Source organism: Clinocottus analis, unplaced genomic scaffold (genome assembly GCF_023055335.1).
Source record: "Clinocottus analis isolate CAN_PGR_092001 unplaced genomic scaffold, fCliAna1.0.p SCAF_52, whole genome shotgun sequence".
Classification (NCBI taxonomy): domain Eukaryota; kingdom Metazoa; phylum Chordata; class Actinopteri; order Perciformes; family Cottidae; genus Clinocottus; species Clinocottus analis.
The window spans coordinates 27501-53581 of NW_027176210.1; the positions used below are offsets into that span (position 1 = coordinate 27501).

Here is a 26081-nt window from a genome sequence, read left to right on the forward strand (position 1 = left end):
ACAGGGACACGGGCACACAGGGACACGGGGACACAGGGACACGGACACACGGGGACACGGGCACACAGGGACACGGGGACACGGGCACACAGGGACACAGGCACACGGGACACAGGGACACAGGCACACGGGACACAGGGACACAGGCACACGGGACACGGGGACACAGGCACACGGAGACACGGGCACACGGGGACACTGGCACACGGGGACACGGGGACACGGGCACACGGGACACGGGGACACGGGGACACGGGGACACGGGCACACGGGGACACGGGGACACAGGGACACGGGGACACGGGCACACAGGGACACAGGCACACGGGACACGGGGACACGGGGACACAGGGACACGAGGACACGTCCAACTGTAACACCCAAATACTTTCTCCCCAGACTTCAATGTCACTCGCTACCGATTACCATGGCAGTGCCAGGACTTCCTGTCTGGACAGGAAACGGGCGGGGGCAGGAAGTGATGCATGTCTACCTGGTCGCCATTAGCTGTGATGTCATATGCAACAGCCAATCGGAAGCCAGCGGAGGCTGAAACCTCATTGGTCTGCTCTGAGGAGATCACTGTATTTCAATGGAGAAAAAAAATGTGAAAAAATATACATATAAAATACAAGATTTATTCTGTAATATTATTATTATCCTGATGATAATGACTATTGATATTCTTAATTAATATTCTATTTATTATTATTATTATTATTATTATCATGGTTCTGATTGAATATTCTCATCTTAGTAGTAATCATTGCCCTCTTCTCTCCTGTTCATTTGCTTTGTGCGTTTGATATTTTCCCTGGTAGATATAGAGATATAGAGACTTTCTCCTCCTCTCCTCTCCACCTAATATCCTTTTTCTCTCCCCCTTCTTTCGCTATTGTTCTCCTTCTGTTCTGCTGTGGCATCCTCTGCCCAGACATGGGACCCCTGCTCTCTCCCTCTGTGCAGTCTTACTTCATCTCTCCCTGGAACACACTGACATCAGTACAGAGATATGAACTAAAGGCTTAGGAAGACACCGTTTCTTTGTATGAAGCTGCTCATATAGTTTGTGCCAGTACAGTAAATATGACTTGTTTTTGCCAAAAAAAATGGAGGAAAAAAAGTAAGGATATTTGTTTACATTTCTTTGGGGGTTCCAGATACAACGTTGTTCAACCACACAGGGACAGACCAGTCATGACTCTCAATGAAAGCCATGGAGGTGCTGAGGCTGTGAGGACGAGTGAATCCTCTCTGGTCCCTCTGGAGTCATCGACATCCTTTATGAACATAAACAATATGAAAATGGCTTTTATGACGTGCAGTCGGGGAGAAAACCTCTGAAATCACATTACTACTACAGCCGTTAATATTATTACTACAACGCCACAAAACTACAGGACGGGATTTGAAACGCTCTTCGCTAAATGTGATATTTGCATTTATTTTTTTACCACCGTTGGCGCGATAAATCCACGTTGTCTCGTTGTCAACGAACTCCCATGAAACGACCGATGCAGTTGATTTGTGAGGATTGGGCTCAAGTCCCTCTGGTTTCCAGTCTGTTTCTCAGCTGACCAGCACTTAGTGCGCAGACACGAGGGGTCATGTTGATAAATCAATCGTTTCATCTCTTTGGAAAGTGCGTGCACGTCTGGAGAAGCGGCAATCAAAAACGTACAAAACATTTCTATAAGCTGGGCACTGTAGTTTTTAGCGATCATTGGTTGCACTGCATTTGTTGGACTGCTTTAAGCCACGGATCATTGTACACATGGTGCTCCTGTGAGGATTACGGGGCAGCAGGGCGGTGTATGTGACAGTAAACTACAGCGCTGCAGTTTGCATACGACTGGAGCCGTGTGGCCCGGAGGGAGACGACGTATTTACACGCACAATCAACCGTTGGCTCGCATCTTTCCGTGTGAATTGTTGACGGTACGAAACATGTAAAATATGATCAGATTTTACTTTAGGTAGCCAAAGATTGATTAGTATTCCTTGTTGACCGCTGGTCTCATAGGCCGGCCTCTGTTCGGCCAATCAGACGCCTCCATCTGTTTTTTTCAAGCCGCTTGAGTGAGTTGTGACATCCCCCCCCCCCCCCCCCACTCAGAGAAAACTCCAACCCGACATCGTCTGAAAAGCAGGGTGTCGCGTTCAGGTGCTCGTAAACTACACGATCGGTGTGTTTCTACCACGACAGTGTTTCAGGTGCTCGTCAAAAGAATCAAACGCAGTTCAAGGCTGTAAAAGGGACAAAATAATTTGACTGCTTCTCTCTCAACGTACTGTACATAGTCTGAGCATCACTGGAAGAAACGCTGGTTTGATATTTAGCCCACAGTGAAAGCTAAGTTTACTATTAGCATTAACAAAGTAGTAGGCCGGCCGGCTGCTGTATCCTGCTGATTAAACACTAAATTGTTTACCTATTACCAAGGACCGTTCAAATGCATCATATGCAATCTGTGAGTCCCAAGCATTCACCAATGCGCACCATACCTTACTTAACTCTGATTCTTCCTATCAGTGTGATCAGTACCAAACAAACCCACGTGGTCAAAGGTCTAATGCTGCATTCGGGTCATGTTGGAATGAAGGTGCACACAAACTGGTACTCGTTTGACTTGAATGGTACTGAGCAGGACAGTTAATGTTGTTCCCAGAGGTCGGTTGCTGCCGCTGGTCTCCTCTCGCTCCTCCATGACCTCGGTGCAGCTCGGGGCAGGACGTCTGAGCTTTGACCCTCCTCTCCTGATAGGCCGACGCAGTCTTCCTCCACCCCTCCCCTCGTCCCTCCCCCTCCTCTCCTCTCCATCTACCTTTCTTCCTCCCCCTCCTCCTTCTTCACACTTGCATGCCCATAAAGGGAGGAGGGGCGTGTCTTTCTCTTTGGGCAGGTCTCATTCCTGGCGTGAGACAGGGTGCAGCACCTGGGCGGGGCTTCTGACCTGACTAAATGTCACATTTTGTGGCAGCTCTCGACCCGATCGCTGGTGCGAAAGTAAGAGGTTTTTTTTCAAAGTCCAGGCTCTGGTACCAACTCTGTCTTCTCATTAATTCCTCTCGCTCAGATGTCAGAAACTTCCCAGTTACCTCAAATGCACCATATATTTATCAGCGGCTCATGCTGGGTTCATGTCACGTCAGAGAAAGTGGAAGAACAGGGTGACTTTTTAACAATGAAGGCGGTCAATATTCCAGTCAAAGGACCACATCTAAATTAAAAAAAATAAATAAAAAATGCCATATTAAAACAATCCGCGTTTATGTATCGGCAGCTCATATTTACGATTGGCCCGCCCTGACATGAACGCAGCATCCGAGCACGTCCTGCCACCTGCCCAAGGAGGACCAGTCAAACCCAGATAGATCCATTTGAGTAAGAAGAAGCAGGTTCTTGTTAAACTGCCTTTGTACTGAGTGATTCGTAACACTGGACTGAACTCAGTGTCACACTGCACACACTATAAACTATGACCAGCACTTGTAATGAAGCAATGACACAGCATTCTACTACTACTGTATAAATATAATGAAAAGGATGTTTTTTTCTGTAATGATATTATTGAAACTGAAGATGAATTAATAAAAATAATCCTGATTATTCTGTACTTCTCTTTGCGGAAAGTTTGTTTTGTTCCCCTTATTATCTGTGATTATAATTACAATATTGTATAATGAAATAATTATACTTGTTTCAGTCATGAAGCTGTGCAACGCTTCAGTCATGCAGGTGTTTCACATCTACAGGTGTTTTGTCTTCATGACTGCAGATGGCTGGGATACAACTTCAAGCAAGAAATGTAACAACGGGTTGTAAGAAATATCTTAATATATTATTATTCCATCATACAAACGCAACGTGAACGTGTAGATGTCCCTCCAAGGTTCACATAGAGGCCAATGGTTTAATCTCAATAGGCCTACTTTGCTTCTTCTGAAAACAAAATGGTGTTTTCTTTATGAGCCTACTTGTGTTACTGTTGCTTTCTTTGAGTAATGTAGAATCGGATGTATTTAGGAGATATTTTTTGAAAGAAACTTCAGTACAGATGTAAAGAAAGCCCGTAAGGTTTTCAGTATGTATTTATATAGAACTCTATATAACTATTTCTGGTTTGATCGCTCAACCTTGTGATCAGATCCCAGTATGGACAACCAGAACAGTATAGGCCTATTGAGAATATTATACTATATATTTAATATTAAAACATTTCAAACACCCTTTATCTCCAACTACAGTGTAGCCTCCACATGTACCTAGTCAGCTGATTTTCCAGTCGGGAGTATTTGGGTCTAAAGACATGCATCATCTCGGCAGTAACATGGAAGTATTGTTGCACATATATGTGCGTATGAGCTGAACAGCAGGTAAAAACTATCAATTTAAATATTCAAAAAGATTTGAATGCAATTCAAAACTGTTCTTTGGAACTAATGTAAACGAGTGATTTGGCAGTTGTTGTGTTTATGGTAAGTTTTGACTTGTTTGATATTAACGAGTCAATAGTAATAATTGTACTGTGGCGTTCACGAGCTGCACTCCGCCTGATGCAGCAACGCGTCTGATTGGTTTCAACAACATTCACTTCATCGCGGTATCCAATCAGCGTCAGCGTTTCATATCGTCGTTGGTATGTGGGCCCCGCCCCCTGTCTGGAGCTGGAAATGACAGTCAGTGAGGAGGAAGAGGAGGAGGAGGAGGGTGAGGTTTGCTGCTGTGTCCGAAAAACGAGCGACGAGTCTGTTCGGAGTGAAACTGAATAGAAAAATAGAACCAGACCCCCGACTGGTAGGAAAGAAACTACCTCTGAAACACGAAGTATCCGTCGGACGCGGCAGCGGAAGGAGGACGCGAGGGCTGCGGGACAGAGTGAGTGTGGAAGCGGTTTCGGTCGCGTCTGGAGTCGCTTTGTTATCAACAGGTGCTGCAGGAAGCGGCGAGCTAGCGAGTTAGCCGCGAGCTTTAGCCTGATAACGATAAAGTTGCCCTCACTCGCTAAACACTGTGAGGAGTTTTGTGAGCGCGGCTGGTCGCTAATATGGCGCCAAAGCTTTAGACGAAGGAAATGAAGTGTTTCTCCTGGCGAGCTGAATATAATGAAGCAACAGCTCCGCTGCTTGAGAGTTACCGTGATACTGTGATACTGTGTTACTGCGATACTGTGATACTGTGTTACTGTGATACTGTGATACTGTGATACTGTGTTACTGTGATACTGTGATACTGTGATAGTGGCTCCGGAGCAGTCGGTTCTCTTTAGCTAGCTGTCACTCCGCCTCGTCAGAGAGACGCTGACCCGTCGTGCCCGTTAACTAGCTAGTACCTGTTAACGAGCTAGTACCCGTTAACGAGCTAGTACCCGTTAACTAGCTAGTACCTGTTAACTAGCTAGTACCTGTTAACTAGCTAGTACCAGTGTGGTCATCTGGGGACACCGTAGTGTTTCACCCGGCGCTGCAGTCGCCTTACAGCGGGTCTCGATGCTACACCTCTCGTGACGTGTTGGCGTGACTCTCCTGAGTTGTGTCAGAGATAACTTGTTAGTTACTGCCTGCGATACAATGTCGGTGTCAACTCTAGCAGGCGGTGACAAAACAACAAGGACCTGAAAATGCACCTATTCAATGGGAAACTCTGGTGATTTACCTGCTGAGTACCTGCACGTTGAGAACAAGGATGTAATGTTTACATGAGCAACCTTCTCGGACAGCAGTGTGTGCCAACTCAACACCGCATGCCACTAGAAGCTGCATTAATCTAACTTCTTCTTTATGTTTCCCTCTGTTTTCATCTGATTTCAAACTGCCCGGGTTTAGACGTGTTACACCATTGCAAAGTTGGAGTCTGTTTTATTTTTTAAAGTAGCTCCATGATGCTGGTGGGAAAAGCCTATGTTGTGTTTCTCTGACACAAATATTTAGCCTGCAACGCAAACAAGGAGCACACAGGTTTGAATACATATAGACGCAGATGTAAAGGCCGTGCAGGAGAAAGGTAAACACGTGACCTCATGACGTAGTCCCAGGGCGCTGTCGTGAACACTGAAGTGGTGAATGGTCTCCAGCTGCGTCATGCTGGCGGCCTGCGGCTGTCCCGTGGGGTTGATGATCTGTGGGCAATGTTGGTGAGACAACATCGCCGTGGTCTCGCTGCCTTGTAGCCAGGTGAGGTGGTGTGTTTTGGGGGAAGCTCACCTGTAAACTTAAACAACCAATGTTGTTGTGACAGCTGATAGCCTCTCTTGTCTGAGATGAGAGGCAGTGTGTTTGTCTTACTCAGCTGAAGTGTGCAAGACGAGATCAGTTACACTCTTAGCCACAAGTATGGAGAACAAACGCATTTAGACTGTATTTAAATTGATAGTGCCTGTTACGTAATGTGTTTTGGTTCCAGTATGAGTGTGTGTTGCTTCTGTTGTATGCCGCAGCATGAGGACTGTGTGTGGAGGGTGACCAAAAAGGTGAGGTTTTGGTTGTTACACAGTAGCATGTGTGAGCGGTTGATAGGTTACTCACACGTTTGAACTGGAGCCTCAGTGACTCACTTTAAAAGAAATACTGAAGTGTACCTGGAGTTCCAATGTATTATTACAGATGTTATCAAACTGCATAGTTTGCAAATGGGTAACACATTGCATTGTATAGCAGTGTTTGATAAAATGCAAAATCTATTGCATTATCGCAATAATGTATCACGATTTGGGTATCGTGATGATATCATATTGTGACTTAGGGATCGTGACTTGGGTAAAATGATGATATCGTATTGTGTTTATATCGTATTGTGATGATATCGTATTGTGATGATATTGTGGTGACATTGTATTGTGGTGACATGGTATTGTGGTGACATGGTATTGTGGTGACATTGTATTGTGGTGACATTGTATTGTGGTGACATTGTATTGTGATGATATTGTGGTGACATTGTATTGTGGTGACATTGTATTGTGGTGACATGGTATTGTGGTGACATGGTATTGTGGTGACATTGTATTGTGGTGATATTGTGGTGACATGGTATTGTGGTGACATTGTATTGTGGTGACATTGTATTGTGGTGATATTGTGGTGACATGGTATTGTGGTGACATGGTATTGTGGTGACATGGTATTGTGGTGACATTGTATTGTGGTGACATGGTATTGTGGTGACATGGTATTGTGGTGACATTGTATTGTGGTGATATTGTGGTGACATGGTATTGTGGTGACATGGTATTGTGGTGACATGGTATTGTGGTGACATGGTATTGTGGTGACATGGTATTGTGGTGACATTGTATTGTGGTGACATGGTATTGTGGTGACATTGTATTGTGGTGACATGGTATTGTGGTGACATGGTATTGTGGTGACATGGTATTGTGGTGACATGGTATTGTGGTGACATTGTATTGTGGTGACATTGTATTGTGGTGACATGGTATTGTGGTGACATGGTATTGTGGTGACATGGTATTGTGGTGACATGGTATTGTGGTGACATGGTATTGTGGTGACATTGTATTGTGGTGACATTGTGGTGACATGGTATTGTGGTGACATTGTATTGTGGTGACATTGTATTGTGGTGACATTGTGGTGACATGGTATTGTGGTGACATTGTATTGTGGTGACATTGTATTGTGGTGACATGGTATTGTGGTGACATTGTATCTTGAGGCCTCTGGTAATTCCCACCCGATGTTATTTCCTGTTGCTTTCATCAGCAGATAAGAATTATTTTTCACCAGTCAATAATTCATCCTACTTATTGACAGTTGAAAGTTATGGAAGTGGAAATAATCTTTAGTTTTGTTGATGGGTACGTCTGATTCATAGCAGGAATGTCTAACTGTCCAGGCAGCTCCTCTTCAGGCCGTCAGCTGAGCTCCAGGTGTGTGTAGTGTACCGCGTAGGACCCACAGTGAAGCTGCTCTGAACTAACCTCTTTAGGTGTGTGTGTGTGTGTGTGTGTGTGTGTGTGTGTGTGTGTTACCCTGGCTTTAATAATTGTTGGTCTAGGGTCCAGAATGCCTTGCATCTTCCTCAGAGCAGGAATCACAAACAGGTTACAGGTCACTACTGCAGACACTGGGTTACCTGAAGAAAAACAAAACAACACTGTGTGTGTGAGTGTGAGAGGGGGGGGGGGGGGTACGAGGTTCCATTGCTATGGCGATGCTGACTTTTCTGTAAACCCACTGTGAGCTAGAGACGCTGCGAGGTGAGGATGGGCACACTGGGCCACAAGCCAGCACAATACACAAGTCCTCTGTTCTCTGGAATGCTCCCTCCATCCCTCTCTCTCTCCATTCATCCCTCTCTCTCTCCCTCCATCCCTCTCTCTCTCCCTCCATCCCTCTCTCTCTCCATCCCTCTCTCTCTCTCCATCCCTCTCTCTCTCTCCATCTCTCTCTCTCTCCATCCCTCTTTCTCTCTCTCCATCCCTCTTTCTCTCTCTCCATCCCTCTCTCTCTCATCCCTCTCTCTCTCCCTCCATCCCTCTCTCTCTCTCCATCTCTCTCTCTCTCTCTCCATCCCTCTTTCTCTCTCCATCCCTCTCTCTCTCCATCCCTCTCTCTCTCATCCCTCTCTCTCTCTATCTCTCTCTCTCTCTCCATTCCCTTTCTCTCTCTTTCTCTCCATTCCCTTTCTCTCGCTCTCCATTCCTTTTCTCTTTTCTCTCTCTCTCTCTCCATTCCCTCTCGCTCTCTCTCTCTCTCTCTCTCTCTTTCTCTCTCTCTCTCTCTCTCTCTCTCTCTCTCGCTCTCCATTCCTTTTCTCTTTTCTCTCTCTCTCTCTCCATTCCCTCTCTCGTCCTGGTGTGCTGTTGGGCATTTGTGAGCAGCTTCAGGCTGTCAGTCAGTGATCTGGCCTCAGCCAGCAGGAACCAGGGGTTTGGTGGTGGAGTCGTCTTCAGAAACTGCTCAGCCTGACTTTCAGTACATTATTAAAGAACAACCTCATGGTCATTTCCCCTTGAATAGTGTTTCCATTCATATTTATGACCCATTACTTCATAGTGCCAAACGTTCCCAGCTAAAAGTATGTCAAATGTTATTCAAAACGTTGGCGAAGGTTTATCGAAATCTATCTACATAAAGTTTTCCCCGAATTCAGCGCTTCATAAATTCCTTTCAGTATTTTAATAAAACCCAGCTCGTGTCTCTCCTGCAGTTTGGCTCTTTGTCTGGTACAGAGTGGTACAGCTGTGTGTGTGTGTGTGTGTGTGTGTGTGTGTGTGTGTGTGTGTGTGTGTGTGTGTGTGTGTGTGTGTGTGTGTGTGTGTAGATAAGAGGCGGCTCTGCTTCTGCTCTCAGTGACATTCACAGTTCACACACTGACTGCTCAGCTCACTCTTTGTCGCATATTGTTGGTTGTTTTAAGAGCTGCAGCTCGTACTAAACACACTCTTGAACTGATCAGACATTGTACGGATTGAGCCTCATTTTAACCCCGTATTAGTTGCCCATGACGCGTTCAGCGTGGGGCTAGATTCCTGCCTGAACGGCTTGAGGTCATGACGTCAGACGAGTTTCCTCAGCGATCAACAATCTGACGAACCTTATCATCGGGTCCACGTCTTAGTTTACTGTTCAAACCAAAGTGCTCTTGTTGAGTTGATACTATGACATGTATCTCAGGCAACTATTTCAAAAATGCTTTGTAATGTAAAGCGAGAAGTTGTGGTGGTATTTTAACTGTCGGTGATTCTCATATTGGCCTCTTAACCAGAGCACTAAATCTCCTGGAGACACTCGGGTTGCCCTTCACCGCTCTGACGGAGCGGTTATTGAGGCGCACGGTGGAGCAGCTCATTTCCTGAGTGGTGTGATTCCACACGTGGTTTTTCTTATTCTTCTATGGCAGCTTGTGAAATAAAACAGAGCTGTTGGCCACCGCGCTCAGCCTTTTGTCTCCGTTTGGTTTTGAGGACTTTTATGTCATTGAATGGAGCAGAAAACAGTTCTGATCGCTGTTTCCCAGAGCTGTCACACCGTCAGCCTCAGAGGTTAGAGGTCGCACGACGTGGAGTAGAACCATGGTTGTACTTCTGGGTGACCCTGATCGCCTCCCTGTCACACCTGTGTTTTTAGTTTGCATGAACAGAGAGTGTCTCACAAATCTGGGAAGTAAATTATTTCAAAGAAAATGTGTATCTTTGTCCACGACTCCAGCCCAAATGGCAGCCAAATGACAGCCAGAAGATATCTTGCCGTGTCCCCAACCCTCCCATCAAAGAGCTTTTTGTGTAAGGACACACATGCATACACACATTCATACATGCACACCAGGGGGTAAGCTGTGGCAGCAGATGGTGTGTGTGTGTGTGGGGGTCGTCCTGTTGGGTTGGAGCTAATCAACCCGCGGTGTGTTTCTTTAGGAGTCCAGCAGACGCACCAACAGAGTCCTACTTCACTGGTGTCTGGTCTGAGGGTCCAGTAGGAGGTCGCAGGTCTTCATCAGGTAGAGGAAACCAAACTGGTCCTTTCTCCCAACATCTACAGCACACTCACCAGTAGCTCCTGTCACAATGTGCGGATCACCACTCTAAGTAGGTCAGGGATCCGTTTCTGCTGGCGTTCCACGTCATGAGACATGAAGTATTTCACTGAGCCGGCTCTGAGTGGGACAAATATAAGACATGTTAGGCGCCTGCTTGATAACTGGCTTCATTTATGGAGGCGGACGGTGCCGCCTGCTTCAGAGAAGGCCTCCAGAACTACTAAACTACCAGGAATTAGTTTGAAGTACCAGCTTTATCAATGCAGACAAAAGGTCTTAGTCCACCTACAAGGAAAGTGCCATAATCAACCTCAATATTTGGATGTCGCCACTTTATGTAAAGAAGTGTTCGGTGCAGCCGGTCGGATGCTTTTTCTTTCTCAGCTTTAATGGGATTGTCTCTGAATTTAAGAGCGAGTGCAAGGTGGACAGCGGACCACAGGCTGAGTGTAACTGAGGCGTGTCTTTGTCATGTTAATGTCATTTGTGTTGACCCGGTTACTGAGGTAGCGGCTGATGACATCATAACTGGATGGACTCGGCCATGAACCCTCCTACTGCCTTGCACAGTATCACGGTCCATGGAGGCCGAGGAGGGAGGACATGCCTGTGTGCTTAGTCTGTCAGTGCAGCCGAGGCTTCTTGAAGACGTTGCGTGAAGTGAAGGAGGCTCTGCAGACCGTTCAGGTAGGAGGGGCTCACCTGAGCTGACGTCACCAAGCTCATGAGGATGAAACGTTCGTCAAAACATATTTGATATTTTAGTCCTGCTACCCTGCAGTCTGCTTTCTCTTTGCTCCATCCGGCTGCCAACCTCACAGCGTCACGTCTAAGTGGAATGCAGCGTCGTTGTTATTCATCACACCTGGGCTTCTACTGCGACGACACGTCATGGAAAGAGCCTGTTAGTGCATTCTGTACACGAGCAGTGCCCTGTGCACATTAAACACACACGTATGTTAATGTACTGTTTAGTAACTGCAGAAACATTACATATCTACCTACAGGGCTCCAGACTCACTTTGTTCACCAGGAGCAGTGTTTCCCCATGGTTTACAGCTGAACGCCGCCACCAATGTTTCCTCTACTTCTTTCAGCACTGAGCAGTTTTTTTTCTTTTTTCTGAGCGCACATTTCTGCAATGTGAGCAATTTGCAACCACGCAACCTGCCGAAAATGACCACAAGCCTGCGTCCTCTACAATGGCTGGACTTTAGGAACATTTTAATGATGTTTCACCAGGCAGTTCAGCTTAAAGGATCTTTGTTGAACTTCAATAAAGGGGAGGTTATGACTGACACACACACACACAGACACACACACACACACACAGCCTGGCCAAAAAAAAGTTGTTAAATAATAATAAATATTTAATAACAAAATTAAAAAACACAGCAAATTTACTGGTCGTGCATGCACTAGTAGATGAAAATGTACTCTCACTGTGTCTAACTTCAGGCGTAAAATGCGACCATGTGGTCGCGGCCTGGAGCCCTGATCTATATCTCTATACATATCTCTATATATGTTTTAGCACCTATGCAATAACGTCAATCAGTAAAGGGCAACAAACTGATATCTCAGGGTGAGAGTGAGGCGCTGTACGTCAAACACCATGCGTACGCGGGCTGCAAGAGCTGTGGTGAGCAAAGTGAAAAGTGTTCATGAGAGAGTGGGGTTTGAGCCAATAGGGTTGTTTTAATAGACTTCAGCGCTCTGACGCAAGACATCTTCACTGCAAACCAATGTTTCACAGCTGCTTATCCTCTGATTTACTTATGTTTTAGTGTTCAAATGGAAGCTGGCTTGAGGCCAGAGGAGCACTGGAGCTGATCTCGGCTCCCTGAAGCTGATGGTCGTTCGATGCTGCCCAGCAGCTGAGCGTGGTAACGCTCCACGTCCTGTTCTTGTGCTCGCCGTCACTTCTCCAGGCTCTTTGTAGCTCCTGATCCACCAGGGTGGCGTCCAGTCCTTTGTTTTCCTTGCTTCTGAATGAGTTTCAACCGCCTGATTTTCGTCCCTGCCGTGTGTTCAATCCCCTCACGGCGACGTGAGCAGCTTCGTATGGGTTGTTCACGGAGGAGCTGCTCTGACCTACCTGATGTCTGAGCTTCAGAGACCTTCAGGCCTCCATCTCTGGCGCTCAGACAGAAGCCTCATTCAAGGATTTGTGGCTGAGCCCATGATGTTAGGACCGGGTCAGCGGCACCGCAGCATTGTTCTTGATGAATGCTCCTCTTCATTTTGAACTATTGGTCTGTTCAACCTTTTGGAAACCGTGCGTGAAAATCCTCCCGCTCCCATTTTAAGTCCCAGCATGCCCGATTCAGACGATCTTTTGGCTTAAAATAAGTAATTTTTCCATTTTTTTAACCAAACGACACAGTTTTTTGACTGAAACTCCTTCCTAACAGGACAAGTCTTTGTTTTATTAGGATTTTTGTTGCAGGTTCTGATTCTTTAGGTCCTAATCTTTCCATAAAGGTGTCTTATTCACCGCTCCAGGAGGCTTTTTGGGGAATCTGGCTCATATCATGCTGGATGTTCATAGTTACCATCAAAATATCTTTACAAAGTGATTTCTTCACTGATATACTTTTTTTTCCCAAGACTTTGCTGAACAAATACATACAATAAAAACAAGTATTGGAATTAATTTGGCGTTAAGGTTGTGATGTCACTCATACACACACGCCTTATGAATATAAAAGAAAAATACAATTATGTGTAATATGAGTGTTTTAAATTGTACTTTGAATATAACACTTAGGTTTTAGTAGGAATACGGGTTGTGTTTAACAATCAGAACCTTTTATTGCCACGTATGTTTTCACAGCGACTGTCGTGACGCGCGTTGAATCACATTAAACAACGAACGGAGGAGAGTATTGTAGCATGAGCTCCATGTCCTGAAGTCAAGTCTATGCTTTATAACTTCTGTTCAAACCTGTTCTGGAGACTGAGGTTGTAAAATATATGACCTCCATGTAAACCTGATGTTTTCAGACTGAGAAGTGTGGAGAGCGTTTCAGAGACAGACTTTAATATCTAGTTGGACAATCCAAATGTTGTTTTTTATTTATTAAAAACAACTCTGATGGGACACGGGAAACGGACTGAGCTAAGTCTCATTTTAATAAAGGGCTGATAATCTGTCCTTTTAGTGAAAGCAATATGACGGTGGACTCTGCTTCCTCGAGGATTGTCCAGTCGCTTCATTGCTGTCTCCTGCTGGGATTCACATACCTGTCTGCAGGACCGGAGGCGTCCAGAGAAGAGCTGGAAACACTGATGTGTTGGTTATTCTGACGTCTGTCACGGTGCATGTCTGCTGAAGATGGACTGCATGGAAACGTATGACGAACGGATAATTTAACAAACCAAATGTCTAAACCCTCTCGTACACGACGGCGTGCGATGACGCTGACTTCATTTAGATTTCACCTCGTGTCCCACAGCCGCCGCCTCAGCCAACCGGGTGACCGGGCCAGGAGTCAGGAGTGTTTTTATCACACACACACACACACACACACACACACACACACACACACACACACCCATCCCCCATCAGTGGAATTCTGTTCCCAGGACTGCCTGGCATTCCTCACTGCTGCATCATGGGACCTCTGTCGTGTGTGTGTGTGTGTGTGTGTGTGTGTGTGTGTGTGTGTGTGTGTGTGTGTGTGTGTGTGTGTGTGTGTGTGTGTGTGTGTGTGTGTGTGTGTGTGTGTGTGTGTGTATCCTGCGGGTAAGAGATAGCATATCACATGCTGTTGTTATTGTGTCAGGGAAAGATAAGGCATCCATCCGTCTCACCTGTTTATCCCCCTCCCTGCTCCATCCACTCTTCACTGCCGTGTGTGTGTGTGTGTGTGGCGGGGGGACCACCCGGCTGCTGACAAAGCCGTTGTCATGGTTGTGTGCGGGGCGGTGAGGATGTTGTTGTCTCTGAACTACTGTAGAGAGAGAAAAGCAACCGCGGTGGAGAGAAGGTGACTTTGGGTTGAATCTCTGTTAGGAAACCAGTGACCAGCTGCTGTGTGGACCAGGTGCTGGTCTCACCCAGTGACTTCAGAAACCAGTGAGGACACAGCCAGTGACTGGAGAAACCAGTGGAAGCTGCATGAACTGGCAGGCTGGCCACCAGTGTGTAGTTGATCTGAACGTTGACACGCTTCGATTGTGGATTTAGCCGTCATGAATGAAATGAGTGAAAGAGCTCCTGTGGGTGGAGGATGTACGAACTGGTAGAAGCAAAAGAATAAACACATTTATCCCTAATGAAGGAGGTCCGTGGCCCTGAAGCTCAGCTGCGTCCGCTCATAGTAAGAGTTGCATGAAGCCGAGGCGTTCCACCAAAGCTGCACATGCTCGGTCATCTCCATCAGAATCTGATCCTCGTTGCTCTCCTGCCATGTGAGCGTCCCTCTGTGGACCGACCAGAGTCCAGCAACGGCTGGAGCCAGATCAAGGCCTCACCTGCGTGGTTGTTTCCTCATGCTAATCTGATGCAGCAGATTACGTCTCTTTTTTTAATCTAAATTGTCCCTTTGTTGATTTTCAGGGCTGTACTTGTGTAATTGTGTCACAGTCCTGTATTTACATGACACTCATCGGGTTGTGCAGAGACGTGTGAACAACGATAAACGTTTTGCTGGAACATTTCAGACCAGTGCTTCTCAACTGGTGGGTTGTCCGTTTGTAATGGGTCAAGGACCTTTGCTTGGAATATATATACATTTTTATAAGTCCTATGATTTTATTTTAAAGGGACTTTTATGACGCGCAGTGTCCCTCCATGTTTTCAGCGGTGTGTGGGGTGATCCCTGTGGGTCCACAGCGTTGGGCCTTCCTCCATCAGCAGCCGGCCGCTCTGCTGCACAGAACACGTTAAATTGACTCTAAAAGCTAAAGTTCAGAAACCACTGACCCACTGACTTGTACACTATTCCTCGCCATCTGTATTCAAACTCATGGTTTGGATGTTTCTTGCTGGTTTTCAGAGCTTTTTGGCGATTTGAGTCTATTCTGTCTGGATTTTAATCCAGAACTCCGGCAGACTTGAAATGTACATTTAAGTTTTATTTTTGGGGCAACGTTCTCACGTAGCCTCTGACATGTGTCAAGAGTAAGAGGCTCAGACGCACAGACGGATGTATCCGGTCTGTTTTCAAAATAAAACTGGCCATGTTTTTCTGTGTTTCTTTTTGTTTTCATTCTTTCTGTGGCTTGATACCAAGGGGACGTTGGTCACTCGCTCACAGACGAGGACGTTTTTTAAAGTGATTCATCAGCATGGCGCCAACATGTAAATCCTTTTAAAGGAGGACACTGATATTTATTTATTCCCATGTGACTATTATGTTATGAGATGTTGAGAATGTTCCTCCATCGGGGTCGTGGCTTGTCATTAGGGTGGTGGTGGGTCCAGACCAGCTGAGAAACACAGCTTTAGGCCAAGCTGTCGTCTCGTCTCCGGTCGGCTGTCTGTCCGTCGGCTCGCTCGTGTTCCCTGATCTCTGCTGCCAACGGCCAGAATCACAGAAAAGAGCCACATTGGAGTGATTGTAGTATTTACCAGTTAGTCAGGCGATGCAGCTGTTAGTTAAGTATCAGAGTCTGAGTCAGTCCAGCAGTCAGTCGTGTGTTCGGTCTGTTTGACCAGTCACACCAGTCTGTTTACCTGCTGGGTAAATGGATACCTGGCGGTCACCGGTCATGAGGCCTGGGTCTGATGGTGTGACGGCCACGGCCTGCTGGACAGAAGGAAACCTCGTGTTGTGCAGCTGACTGTCGCTCACCAGATCAATGACTCAGTTTCCTGCTCTCTCCGCATGGTGAAGGTGTCATGGCCGCCCTGTTTACCGAGCTGCCCTCCTAGAGCCGCCCGGTGTCCAGATACACATGCCGTAACGGACCCACAACCCACACACGCCCACTCCGAGGGATGACGACCTCCCATCTGAACGGCTATGTCGTCGAGGAGGGAGGAGGAGGAGGAGGAGATGAAGAACTGAGGGGAGGACAGCAGCACCGGGAGATGGCCGTCGACTGTCCAGGAGAGCTGGGCAGTCGAACGCTGCCAGTCCGCCGGTCCGCACAGCTGGAGAGGATACGACAACACCAGGTACACACAGACACACACACAATGTGCATTTAAGGACAACAGGACTGCACACCTGGAAAGGGAACAGACAAACAGAGTAGAAGTCACAGACTGTGCTGACCAGTATCAGTCAGTCTCTGCGGTGGCGGACCTCACGCGCTAACTAGCTAACTAGCTAACTAGCTAACTAGTGGTGAAACCACCTTCACTCAGATGATGCTCTAAAGTACAACTCTAAGTTGCCTTGTACTTCACTGGTCTGCTCATTTCATTATAAAATAACTGGCTTTAGTTACGCTGCTGTTCAGGAATAACAAACAAAACACATGATACAGCTAACGGACATGATGAATTGTAAGAAAGTGAACTACCACAAAAGTTTATACCATGAATAATGATCCTCTCTGTGACTACCGGTCTGTGCAGTGGACCAAAAGGGGCATTTGTTCCATGCACACCTGTAAACATGGAAAGGAGAAAGAACGAGACGTTTGGAGACTCACAGCTCACATAAAATGATCATCTAGGAAGTTTCAGTCGAGCGATCTTCATCCTGACTTTTGGTAGCTTGTTTGGGTGAAGCGGCTTCCTAGATTTCCCGTAACCTCGACCAGTAGCTGAGCCTCGTGGACGCCCATCTTTATCTGCACACATGACAAAAGACTCTGCTGACCTTCACTTCAGCATGTTTTGTGCAGCCGGGAACACAAAGGCTGTGCAGTCTGCACACTCAGGCGTCCTCTTCGCGGCTGCGTGACGGACATGGGTCCACTCAGGAACCCGCCCACCTGAAGCCTCACACAGTGAACATCTGCACAGACAATGTTGCGTTGGATTACTTTATATCGTGCTTTGGTCTGCAGTTTTAGATTGATGAAGCAGCAAAAGCTAAAAGACGCCGCCGCCTCGTTTCTGAAGGAACAGAAAGTTCTTTCTGGTGTTGGCTGGTTGCTTTAAGGCCTCCATCGTATAATGTACAAAACAACAGATCTGCATCTTCACTTTAAATGTGTGACAAATGATTAAAGCATCGAGTACAGATTCATGGTTCCTCTGTTTTTAAATGAGGTTGATGAAGTTCAGTCATTCTGATTTTGGGCACTTTTGTATAAAGTTAGATAACCAATTAATAGAATCATCATTTGCAAAGCGCGATGTAAACTGTGAACAGAGAAGTGACCGCCTTTGCGTTTCCCTCTGTGCTGTTTGTGTGTCTGTCGTGCGTCAGGAGGACCTGCGGCGCCGCAGAGAGGAGGAGGGCCGGCAGCTGGACCTGAACGCCTCGCTCAGACTGCGGAAGCTCTCCCAGCATCCACACATCGGCATCGACAACCCCACATTCCTGCAGGACGCTCACACGCCACAGCAGCCGCCGCTCGGCAGCCAGCACACACACGCACTGCTGGGTACACACACACACACACACACACACTTAGAGGAGAATGACAGATTATGGATGAAGAAGTAGAGGTGAGAAGAGTGCTAAAACCTTGAAGCTCATTTAAATGTGAAAGTGAAAGGGTGAGGATACAGTATTACATCACAAGGAATACATCATTTACATCAGCAACACTGCGTCTGCACCAGAGAAAACCTCCATCGAGGCAAACAAGGTGCACTGGAGGGTGGAGCAAAGAGATGGAGAGAGAAAACACTGCCTGTGAGGAAGAGGAATGTAAGGAAGACTTTCTGCTGCTGGAGTAGAATTCCTCCGGGAGGGAGAGAAGACACAAGAGGCTCTTCAGGGCGACTTAATTAAAAGTGTGTTTCAGTTGGTGGTGTGGACACACCGTCACACAAACAGGAACACACAATCTGAGGTCTTGACTTAGAAATGAGATGCAGCCTCACACACACACACACACACACACACACACACTAGTCTGGAGCCATGGCAGCAGCTGCCACAGAGAATCTGTAATATTGAGCTGATTGTCGTCTTTTCTTTTGTGTAGAACGCTGTGTAAAAGTCAACTCTGTGTGTGTGTGTGTGTGTGTGTGTGTGTGTGTGTGTGTGTGTGCAGAGTTGGAGGAGCTGCTGCTGTCTCTGAAGCAGGTCCGTGGCTGCCTGTCGGACCAGCAGAGTCAGAGCGACGTGGAGCTGGTGTACTCGCTGCTGAACAAGGTACCGTGATGCAGCTGGAGGTTTGATGGGTGATCGAGTCATTTCATGACGTACAGAAGCTCCACAAAGACGGAGCGGCCATGATCTGTACAGTGGTATTGAGGGAGGGGGAGGACACACACGAGCCAAGTCTTTGTGGAACAGAGTCCACGGATCTCTTTTGTTTTAAATATGACTTGAATTGGATGTTTTTATGCCCCGCGGTAACAAATAATTCAGTGTTGGTCCCGGATCGTTGTGTGAAGCGTCAGGAAGCTCTGGATGGTCCTTTGTGGCTGCAGGGACAAGTTCCACGAGGCTTATGTCAAGATTTTACTCACATTGCAAGTGAAGGGACCTAGTTTCAGTTTTGTTTCCTGCCTGTGGTTAAGTGGGTTAAGTTTGTGCTTTAGAGATCTAATGTTTTACATCTCTATGCCCAAGTTAAATGAAATCAAACACAAGATAAGGGAGTAAAGCGCCTCATCTGCCATTTTCTTCTCTTCTGCTATTGTAATCACTACAGTGCACATCCAGACACACTTCTTCACTTACAACCACGCCAAAGGAAACATTAAACAAATGTTGTACAAAGTCCTCTTCTTTCAACAAGTTGTTTTCATTGGTTTATTTTTCTTTGCTGTGTGTTTTCTCACCAATGAGATTCACTTTGTGCGTTTCCACCGCGCTCGCCTTCGTGCCGCGTCGTTGTGGAAATGTTCGTGACGTGGAATAATGCACGAGGCATAAAATGTGACTTTATGGTTTGGTTCCTCACGTCTGACTCTCTTCATGAGCAGCAGGAGGTCCACTAGAGCCTCAAAACCAACAAAAGAAGGTTTTTTTAGAAGGTCCAAAGTCAAAAGGGTATATGAACTGAAACGCTGTGATGTACACTGACACTTTGATTTCCCTTTTAAACCATGTGACCACGGCCTCGTGTGTTTTTGTTCTCCTTCAGTCGGACTTCCAGTCGGCGCTGAAGATCCACAATGCCGTGGCCACCAGCATGCACCGGCCCTCTCCTCCATACCCGCACACCCAGCAGGCTCTGCAGCTGGCCATGGAGGTACGGCACCGCCATCAATTCTGATCAGACAGAAAGCTCTCTCACACACACACACACACACACACACATGCAGACACACACACACACAGACACAGACACACACACAGTCCAGGTCAGCGAGTGTATCCTGTAATAACGAGGTTGGAGACAGAGCTGCTCTGTTCAGCATCAATTAGAGCTGTGTGTACACACACACACACACACACACACACACACACACTCTTGTCAGCCAAGTCTTTTATGTTGCGATCACATTTTAAAACAACAGCCTGTTCATCCTGAATGCTGTCGTGGTCACTTTTAGTTCAGACGGGATGATTCATCAGAAGGAGCGGGCCGGCGCCGGCCGGGCGGCCATGTTGTCACTCTGCTGTTCGCGCTCCTCACGGGGACGACCAGACCTCACGGGTCCAAGAGAACCCGGTCGAGTGAAGGCTTCTCCACACGGCACTGCCAGAGACACGCGCCTGTGTCGCCGATAGCCAAGTGACGAGAACAAACCAACATAATATATTTTAATTTTCTCCTGTTAGCTGGACTTCATATTAGCTGCAGATTGGATCTATTTCTTCATCGCTGCCCATATTGAAATGATTTTCACATCCTTTGAAAACGATCGGCTTCATTCACCAACAGCTCTGAACAATAGTTTCCTTTGAAATGGTTTATTTTGACGTTTGGAGCTCCACCCCCCTGAGACTTTTGTTTTGGCGATGTCGTCTTCATTCTCTCGTCTTTTTGTTTCTGTATTCCTGCGAGTGCACGCGGCCCTGCAGCCTCGTGCTTTAACCGCAGTCACTCATGAGGATCGACTGTTCTTTCAAATGACAGGTATACTGACGTCCATCGATGTGAGGAAAGGTGTGTGTTTCAGCAGCACATTGTGAGAGAGCACATTTAGGTGAAACACTGACGAGCTTGTTTCTCTGAGAGAGCAGCACATCTATCATTCAGAGCGTAGATGGGTCCTGTCGCATTTAGCATCAAAAGCATCGTTCTTCACTGTTATCTTCATGAAAACCTGCACGTTCTACGTTGATAACATGCCAATAAAGTATGTTCGTAATGATGCCAACGGTGTGTTTTGTCTCTACGATTTCCAGACCAGGAGTCTGATCCAGTCGAGTCAGAACAAAGAAGGTCTGGAGCTGCACAGCCTGCTGTCAGACACACACATCCAGGTAGAGACACGCAGCGCTTCATCAGCAGCGACGCCAGACAACGCTTGCTCCAGGCCTGTCGCTGAGGTGTGTGTGTGTGTGTGTGTGTGTGTGTGTGTGTGTGTGTGTGCAGTCATTGCTCCTGGCCCATGACAGCATAGCGGAGACGGAGATGCAGCCCGAGCCGCTGCCCTCCGAGGGAGAGACGCTGACCCAGTGGGGAGGAGAGACGGTGAAGATCGTTCGCATCGAGAAGGCTCAGGACGTACCGCTGGTAAGAGCTGACCTCCTGACCTCCACTGCTGGGGGCTGTTGTTGCTTCAACTGCACTCAATGAAATCATCTTTCCACACTAAACCCAGTCGTGTAACTGAGATAACAAATACTTTCTGAATCTTCTGCCTTGTTCGGTTTGCTCCCGGTGAACAGATCCTGTGATTTATTTCAGTCACGTCTCTGATCCTCTTCTGTAAAGTACCAGCTGTTTCTTCCCTGGAGTCAATGCACACTCCCTGATATGCTGTGAATAACTAAGTGTCACCCCACTGTGTGTCTGTAGGGGGCGACTGTCCGCAACGAGATGGACAGTGTAGTGATCAGCCGCATCGTTCGAGGCGGAGCAGCTGAGCGGAGTGGACTCCTGTCAGAAGGAGATGAGATACTGGAGATCAACAGCATCGAGATCAGAGGGAAAGATGTCAACCAGGTCTTTGACATACTGGTAGGTTCATCCACACAGTTCCTGGAGCTCCACGCGGTGCGAGCACAGAGATTCATGGAAGAATGAGTCTGGAGAATGAACACTGTTACTCAGACACATCTTTTACTGGACTTTGTTGTGCGGTTCTCCTTTCTCCAAGGTTAAAGAAGTGTTTTCACTTTCAGTAGTTATGTTATCTTTACATGTCTCTAAATGTTCACTCAATCTTCCTCCATCCCACTGCGTTGTGTCCAGATGATTATTTGTGGAATAGTTTCCTTTGTGGCGATGGCAGTATTCTCTGCTGCTTTCATGACATGGAGCAGTATTTGTTGAAAGGTTCAATGTAAAATGCTGTGTGTGTGTGTGTGTGTGTGTGTGTGTGTGTGTGTGTGTGTGTGTGTGTGTGTGTGTGTGTGTGTGTGTGTGTGTGTGTGTGTGTGTGTGTGTGTGTGTGTGTGTGTGTGTGTGACAGGCGGACATGCACGGCCTGCTGACCTTCGTGCTCATTCCCAGCATTCAGAGCAAACCTCCTCCCGTCAAAGAGTCGGTGGTGAGTGAGTCGTGAACACCGAGTGCTCGACATGAGCAGCTTTTAAAGGGCGACAGAAGTGAAAGCGTCTTGACTTCTTGTCCCCGGCCGTCTGCCTCACTGCTGCAGGTCCACGTGAAGGCCCATTTCGACTACGACCCATCAGATGACCCCTACGTGCCGTGCAGAGAGCTGGGCCTGTCCTTCCAGAAGGGAGATATCCTCCACATCATCAGCCAGTCGGACCCCAACTGGTGGCAGGCGTACAGGGACGGAGACGAGGACAACCAGCCGCTCGCCGGCCTGGTGCCAGGTACCTGCTTCTGCCCGAGTTGTTGTTGTCTTGTTTATTTTATAAGAGCATGTGAAGCTACTCATGTTCTCTTTTCCTCCTCAGGGAAGAGTTTCCAGCAGCAGAGAGAAGCCATGAAACAGACCATAGAAGAAGACAAGGAGCCGGAGAAGTCTGGTCCGTCACAGTACTGCACACTCTCTCTTATTCAGTGACTGGTTTAGTGTCCAGAGGATCACAGGAAATACCTGGTCCACTTGTTGGTGCCCAGTCCTCCACTTAGCTACCAAACAGGAAACCATTTCCCAACACTACACATTCATACATTCACAAACTCAAACTCAGGTAATCGCCTCAGTAAAGAAAATGTGTTTCTTTTGGCTCAAAAGTGTGTGTGAATGCTTGTTTACAGGGAAGCTGTGGTGCGCAAAGAAGAACAAGAGGAAGAGAAAGAAGCTGCTGTACAACATCCACAGGACCGATGGTAAGACTTCCTGTCTCTCTCAGGCTCTAATGTAGTAATGGATGACCAGCTGTGGATGTATTGAATATTGTAAGATTGAATTGGGCATGAATGGATGTCTACAACGGCTTATCAGGTTAACAGGAAACGATGAGGGGCTGAGGCGTAGACTGATTTATCTGGACTGTTTTTCAAAATAAAATAACATCCCCTGTTCGCTGCTGACTTGATCAGGTCATCTTGCATCCGTCACGTCGTGTGATGGAGTCTGCCTCTAGCTCTTCTTCCTCCCTCTGGACCCCGTGATAACTGTCTCATGAAGTTCTTCCTGTCCATTTGCCCAGACGTTGACAACGAGGAGATTCTCACCTACGAGGAGATGGCTCTGTACCACCAGCCGGCCAATAGGAAGCGTCCGATCGCCCTGATTGGTCCAACCGGCTGCGGGCAGGTGGAGCTGAGACAGAGACTGCTCAACAGTCAACCAGAACGCTTCGCTGGAGCCGTTCCCCGTACGGCCGACACACACTGTGCAGTACATGCTCTCATGCGTTTGTGGATATACTAATGTGTGTGTGTGTGTGTGTGTGTGTGTGTGTAGACACCACGCGGAGCCGTCGGGATTGCGAGCTGAGTGGTCGAGATTACCACTTTGTGTCTCGTCAGACCTTTGAGGCAGAACTGTCAGCAGGTACGCTGTCATGTGGCTCGATACTCTGAATGGAGATGAATTATTATGACATTCATTCACCCTGGAGCTCCAGATCTCTCCAGGGGGCTCAATTCAGGTCCTCTAGTCTAGGTCTTCTTGTTTAGGTCTTCTTGTTCAGGTCTTCTTGTTTAGGTCCTCTTGTCCAGGTCCTCTAGTCCAGGTCCTCTGGTCCAGGTCCTCTTGTCCAGGTCTACTAGAGAGAAACAGTATAATTTTCGGGCTGGATTGAGCAAATGAAAAGTCCCACCATGACAGGTGACGAGCGTCACGCTGTGGAGGGTGTGTAACCTCCATGGACGTCCCGTCCTCGTCACAACAAGAGGACACGACCCCAGCAGGTCTGACGCTCCCTCTGGTTCTGTCCCCAGGGAAGCTGATAGAGTCCGGGGACTTTGAGAAGAACCTGTACGGGACCAGCTCGGACTCAGTGAGACAGGTCATCAACACTGGAAAGATCTGTGTGCTCTGTCTGCACACACAGGTGAGTGAACACACACACACACACACACACACACACACACAGGTGAGTGAACACACACACACACACACACACTGACTAAAAGGGGTGTGGTTGAATCCTCACGGATGTGTGTGTTTGTGTGTGTTTGTGTGTGTGCAGGCTCTCAAGGTGCTCAGGAGTTCTGACTTGAAGCCTTACATCATCTTCATAGCTCCGCCCTCCCAGGAAAGACTCAGAGCCCTATTGGCTAAAGACAGCAAGAACCCCAAGGTATTCATTCATGTACTCTGATACACAACACCCGCGTTTACGTCTCTGTTTGCCTCACCTGTGTGTGTGTGTGTGTGTGTGTGTGTGTGTGTGTGTGTGTGTGTGTGTGTGTGTGGGACAGCCTGATGAGCTGCGTGACATCATAGAGAAGGCCAGGGAGATGGAGCAGAGCTGCGGTCACCTGTTTGACGCCGTCATCGTGAACTCGGACCAGGACAAAGCCTTCAACGAGCTGCTGCGACTCATCAACAAGCTGGACACTGAACCCCAGTGGGTGCCCTGCTCCTGGCTGCGCTGAGAACACACACTCTCACACACACACACTCTCACACACACACACACAGCAGTCACAGAGCGTCACGGCGGCGTGCAGGTCTCTTGCGGTCCGGCCGGACGCCGAGCGCCAGGAGAAGTCTGGTGGTAGTTGTAACGACATGAGATGAAGTTGTAGTTTTATGGGGAATCATCACAATATTTACAATACAGTGTCTTAATATTTGGATATAAAGCTAAAACAAATATATTCTTATGATAGTGGAGAAAAGGTCCAATATTTTGAGATCAATTTCTAATTTCACAAGAAAAAAGTCCAGCCGATGAGCAAAAGTCATAATCTTCTTCCATCATCAGCAAATGAAATTGAATTTTCATTTGACAAGAATCCTTCATATTTGGGGATAAATATTAGTACAAAGTCCTAATATTCCAGAGAGCACGTAGTTATTGTTCTGCTGTATGTTTGATGGAAGCGTGCAGATTAGTGTGTTGGTTCATCTGACACTGCGTCTTCTTTTCTGCCGCAGTTATGATCTTAGAAGTATTGATGTGTAGTTGAAATGTGCCTTTTCTTGTAATTCCAGCTTTATTCTCATGACAAGCTGACTTCTGTCTTCTTTCCATCGACCCGAGTACTCTGTTGTACTGCAGAGAGTACAGGAAGTAGTGTGTGTGTGTGTGTGTGTGTGTGTGTGTGTGTGTGTGTGTGTGTGTGTGTGTGTGTGTGTGTGTGTGTGTGTGTGTGTGTGTGTGTGTGTGTGTGTGTGTGTGTGTGTGTGTGTGTGTGTGTGTGTGTGTGTGTCCAGCGTGTGTGTGCGTGTGTGTGTCCAGCGTGTGTGTGCGTGTGTGTGTCCAGCGTGTGTGTGTGTCCAGCGTGTGTGTGTGTGTGTGTGTGTGTGTGTCCAGCGTGTGTGTGTGTGTGTGTCCAGCGTGTGTGTGTGTGTGTGTGTGTGTGTGTGTCCAGCGTGTGTGTGTGTGTGTGTGTGTGTGTGTCCAGCGTGGCGTTCATACGACTCATCTCTTTCTCTTCGTCAGTTCTCAGTGAGAGCAACATATGGACCTGGAAAAGTCTCCTTTTCCTCTTTTCCTCTTCCTCCTTTCGGAGCTCTTCTCCTTCATTACGCACCCTTCGCCTTCACTCTGTCCTCATTTCAACCGTTATGATTTAAAATATTTAAGATGTCACAGTCACAATTATTGTAACTTTTTGCAGTGCCGAGAATGTGTAACAAAACAAATATGATTTTGTGTTCTTTTTAGTTTTTGTCTTCAGTAAGTTGTCCCCCGGTGAGATGTCACACACACTAAGATTCATAAAGTGCTCTTTAAATCCACACTGAGCCTTTATTGCTATGAAGAACACACACACACACACACACACACACACAGCTGTGTATGTGCACAGCGCCGTGCATTAGACGCTGACTTCCTCCAGA

General features: G+C 47.2%; 2 protein-coding genes across 4 annotated transcripts in view; both read left to right on the forward strand.

The window, feature by feature from the left end:
- The window catches only part of LOC137803297 (gephyrin-like), a 23604-nt gene extending 19987 nt beyond the window's left edge, over nucleotides 1-3617 (forward strand). For both annotated transcript variants that reach the window (XM_068601601.1, XM_068601602.1), the window contains one exon: nucleotides 400-3617. The gene's annotated coding sequence lies outside the window, so the exon portion shown is untranslated. The remainder of the gene's footprint in view (nucleotides 1-399) is intronic.
- A 1076-nt stretch (nucleotides 3618-4693) lies between these two features.
- LOC137803304 (protein PALS1-like) lies at nucleotides 4694-25246 on the forward strand. Of its 2 annotated transcripts, XM_068601611.1 has the most exons (18): nucleotides 4694-4879; nucleotides 10380-10462; nucleotides 16345-16628; nucleotides 17836-18013; nucleotides 18632-18732; nucleotides 19673-19780; nucleotides 20884-20961; nucleotides 21074-21214; nucleotides 21500-21661; nucleotides 22116-22193; nucleotides 22302-22485; nucleotides 22570-22641; nucleotides 22877-22948; nucleotides 23272-23439; nucleotides 23529-23618; nucleotides 24008-24120; nucleotides 24259-24369; nucleotides 24491-25246. In XM_068601611.1, exons 3-18 carry the CDS (start codon nucleotides 16449-16451, stop codon nucleotides 24665-24667), a joined length of 2013 nt encoding a protein of 670 aa, XP_068457712.1. In that variant the 5' UTR covers nucleotides 4694-4879; nucleotides 10380-10462; nucleotides 16345-16448; the 3' UTR covers nucleotides 24668-25246. The 2 variants fall into 2 exon arrangements, with proteins under 2 accessions (XP_068457712.1, XP_068457711.1); XM_068601610.1 differs by lacking the exon at nucleotides 10380-10462.
- The last annotated feature ends 835 nt before the right edge of the window (nucleotides 25247-26081 follow it).

Bases quoted from the DNA above. Each gene is read 5' to 3' on its own strand.
- LOC137803304 (XM_068601611.1), top strand. From the start codon at position 16,449: ATGACGACCTCCCATCTGAACGGCTATGTCGTCGAGGAGGGAGGAGGA. The intron at 19,781-20,883 runs GTACGGCACCGC...TACGATTTCCAG, and splicing joins CTCTGCAGCTGGCCATGGAG to ACCAGGAGTCTGATCCAGTC. The intron at 22,486-22,569 runs GTACCTGCTTCT...TTTCCTCCTCAG, and splicing joins GCTCGCCGGCCTGGTGCCAG to GGAAGAGTTTCCAGCAGCAG.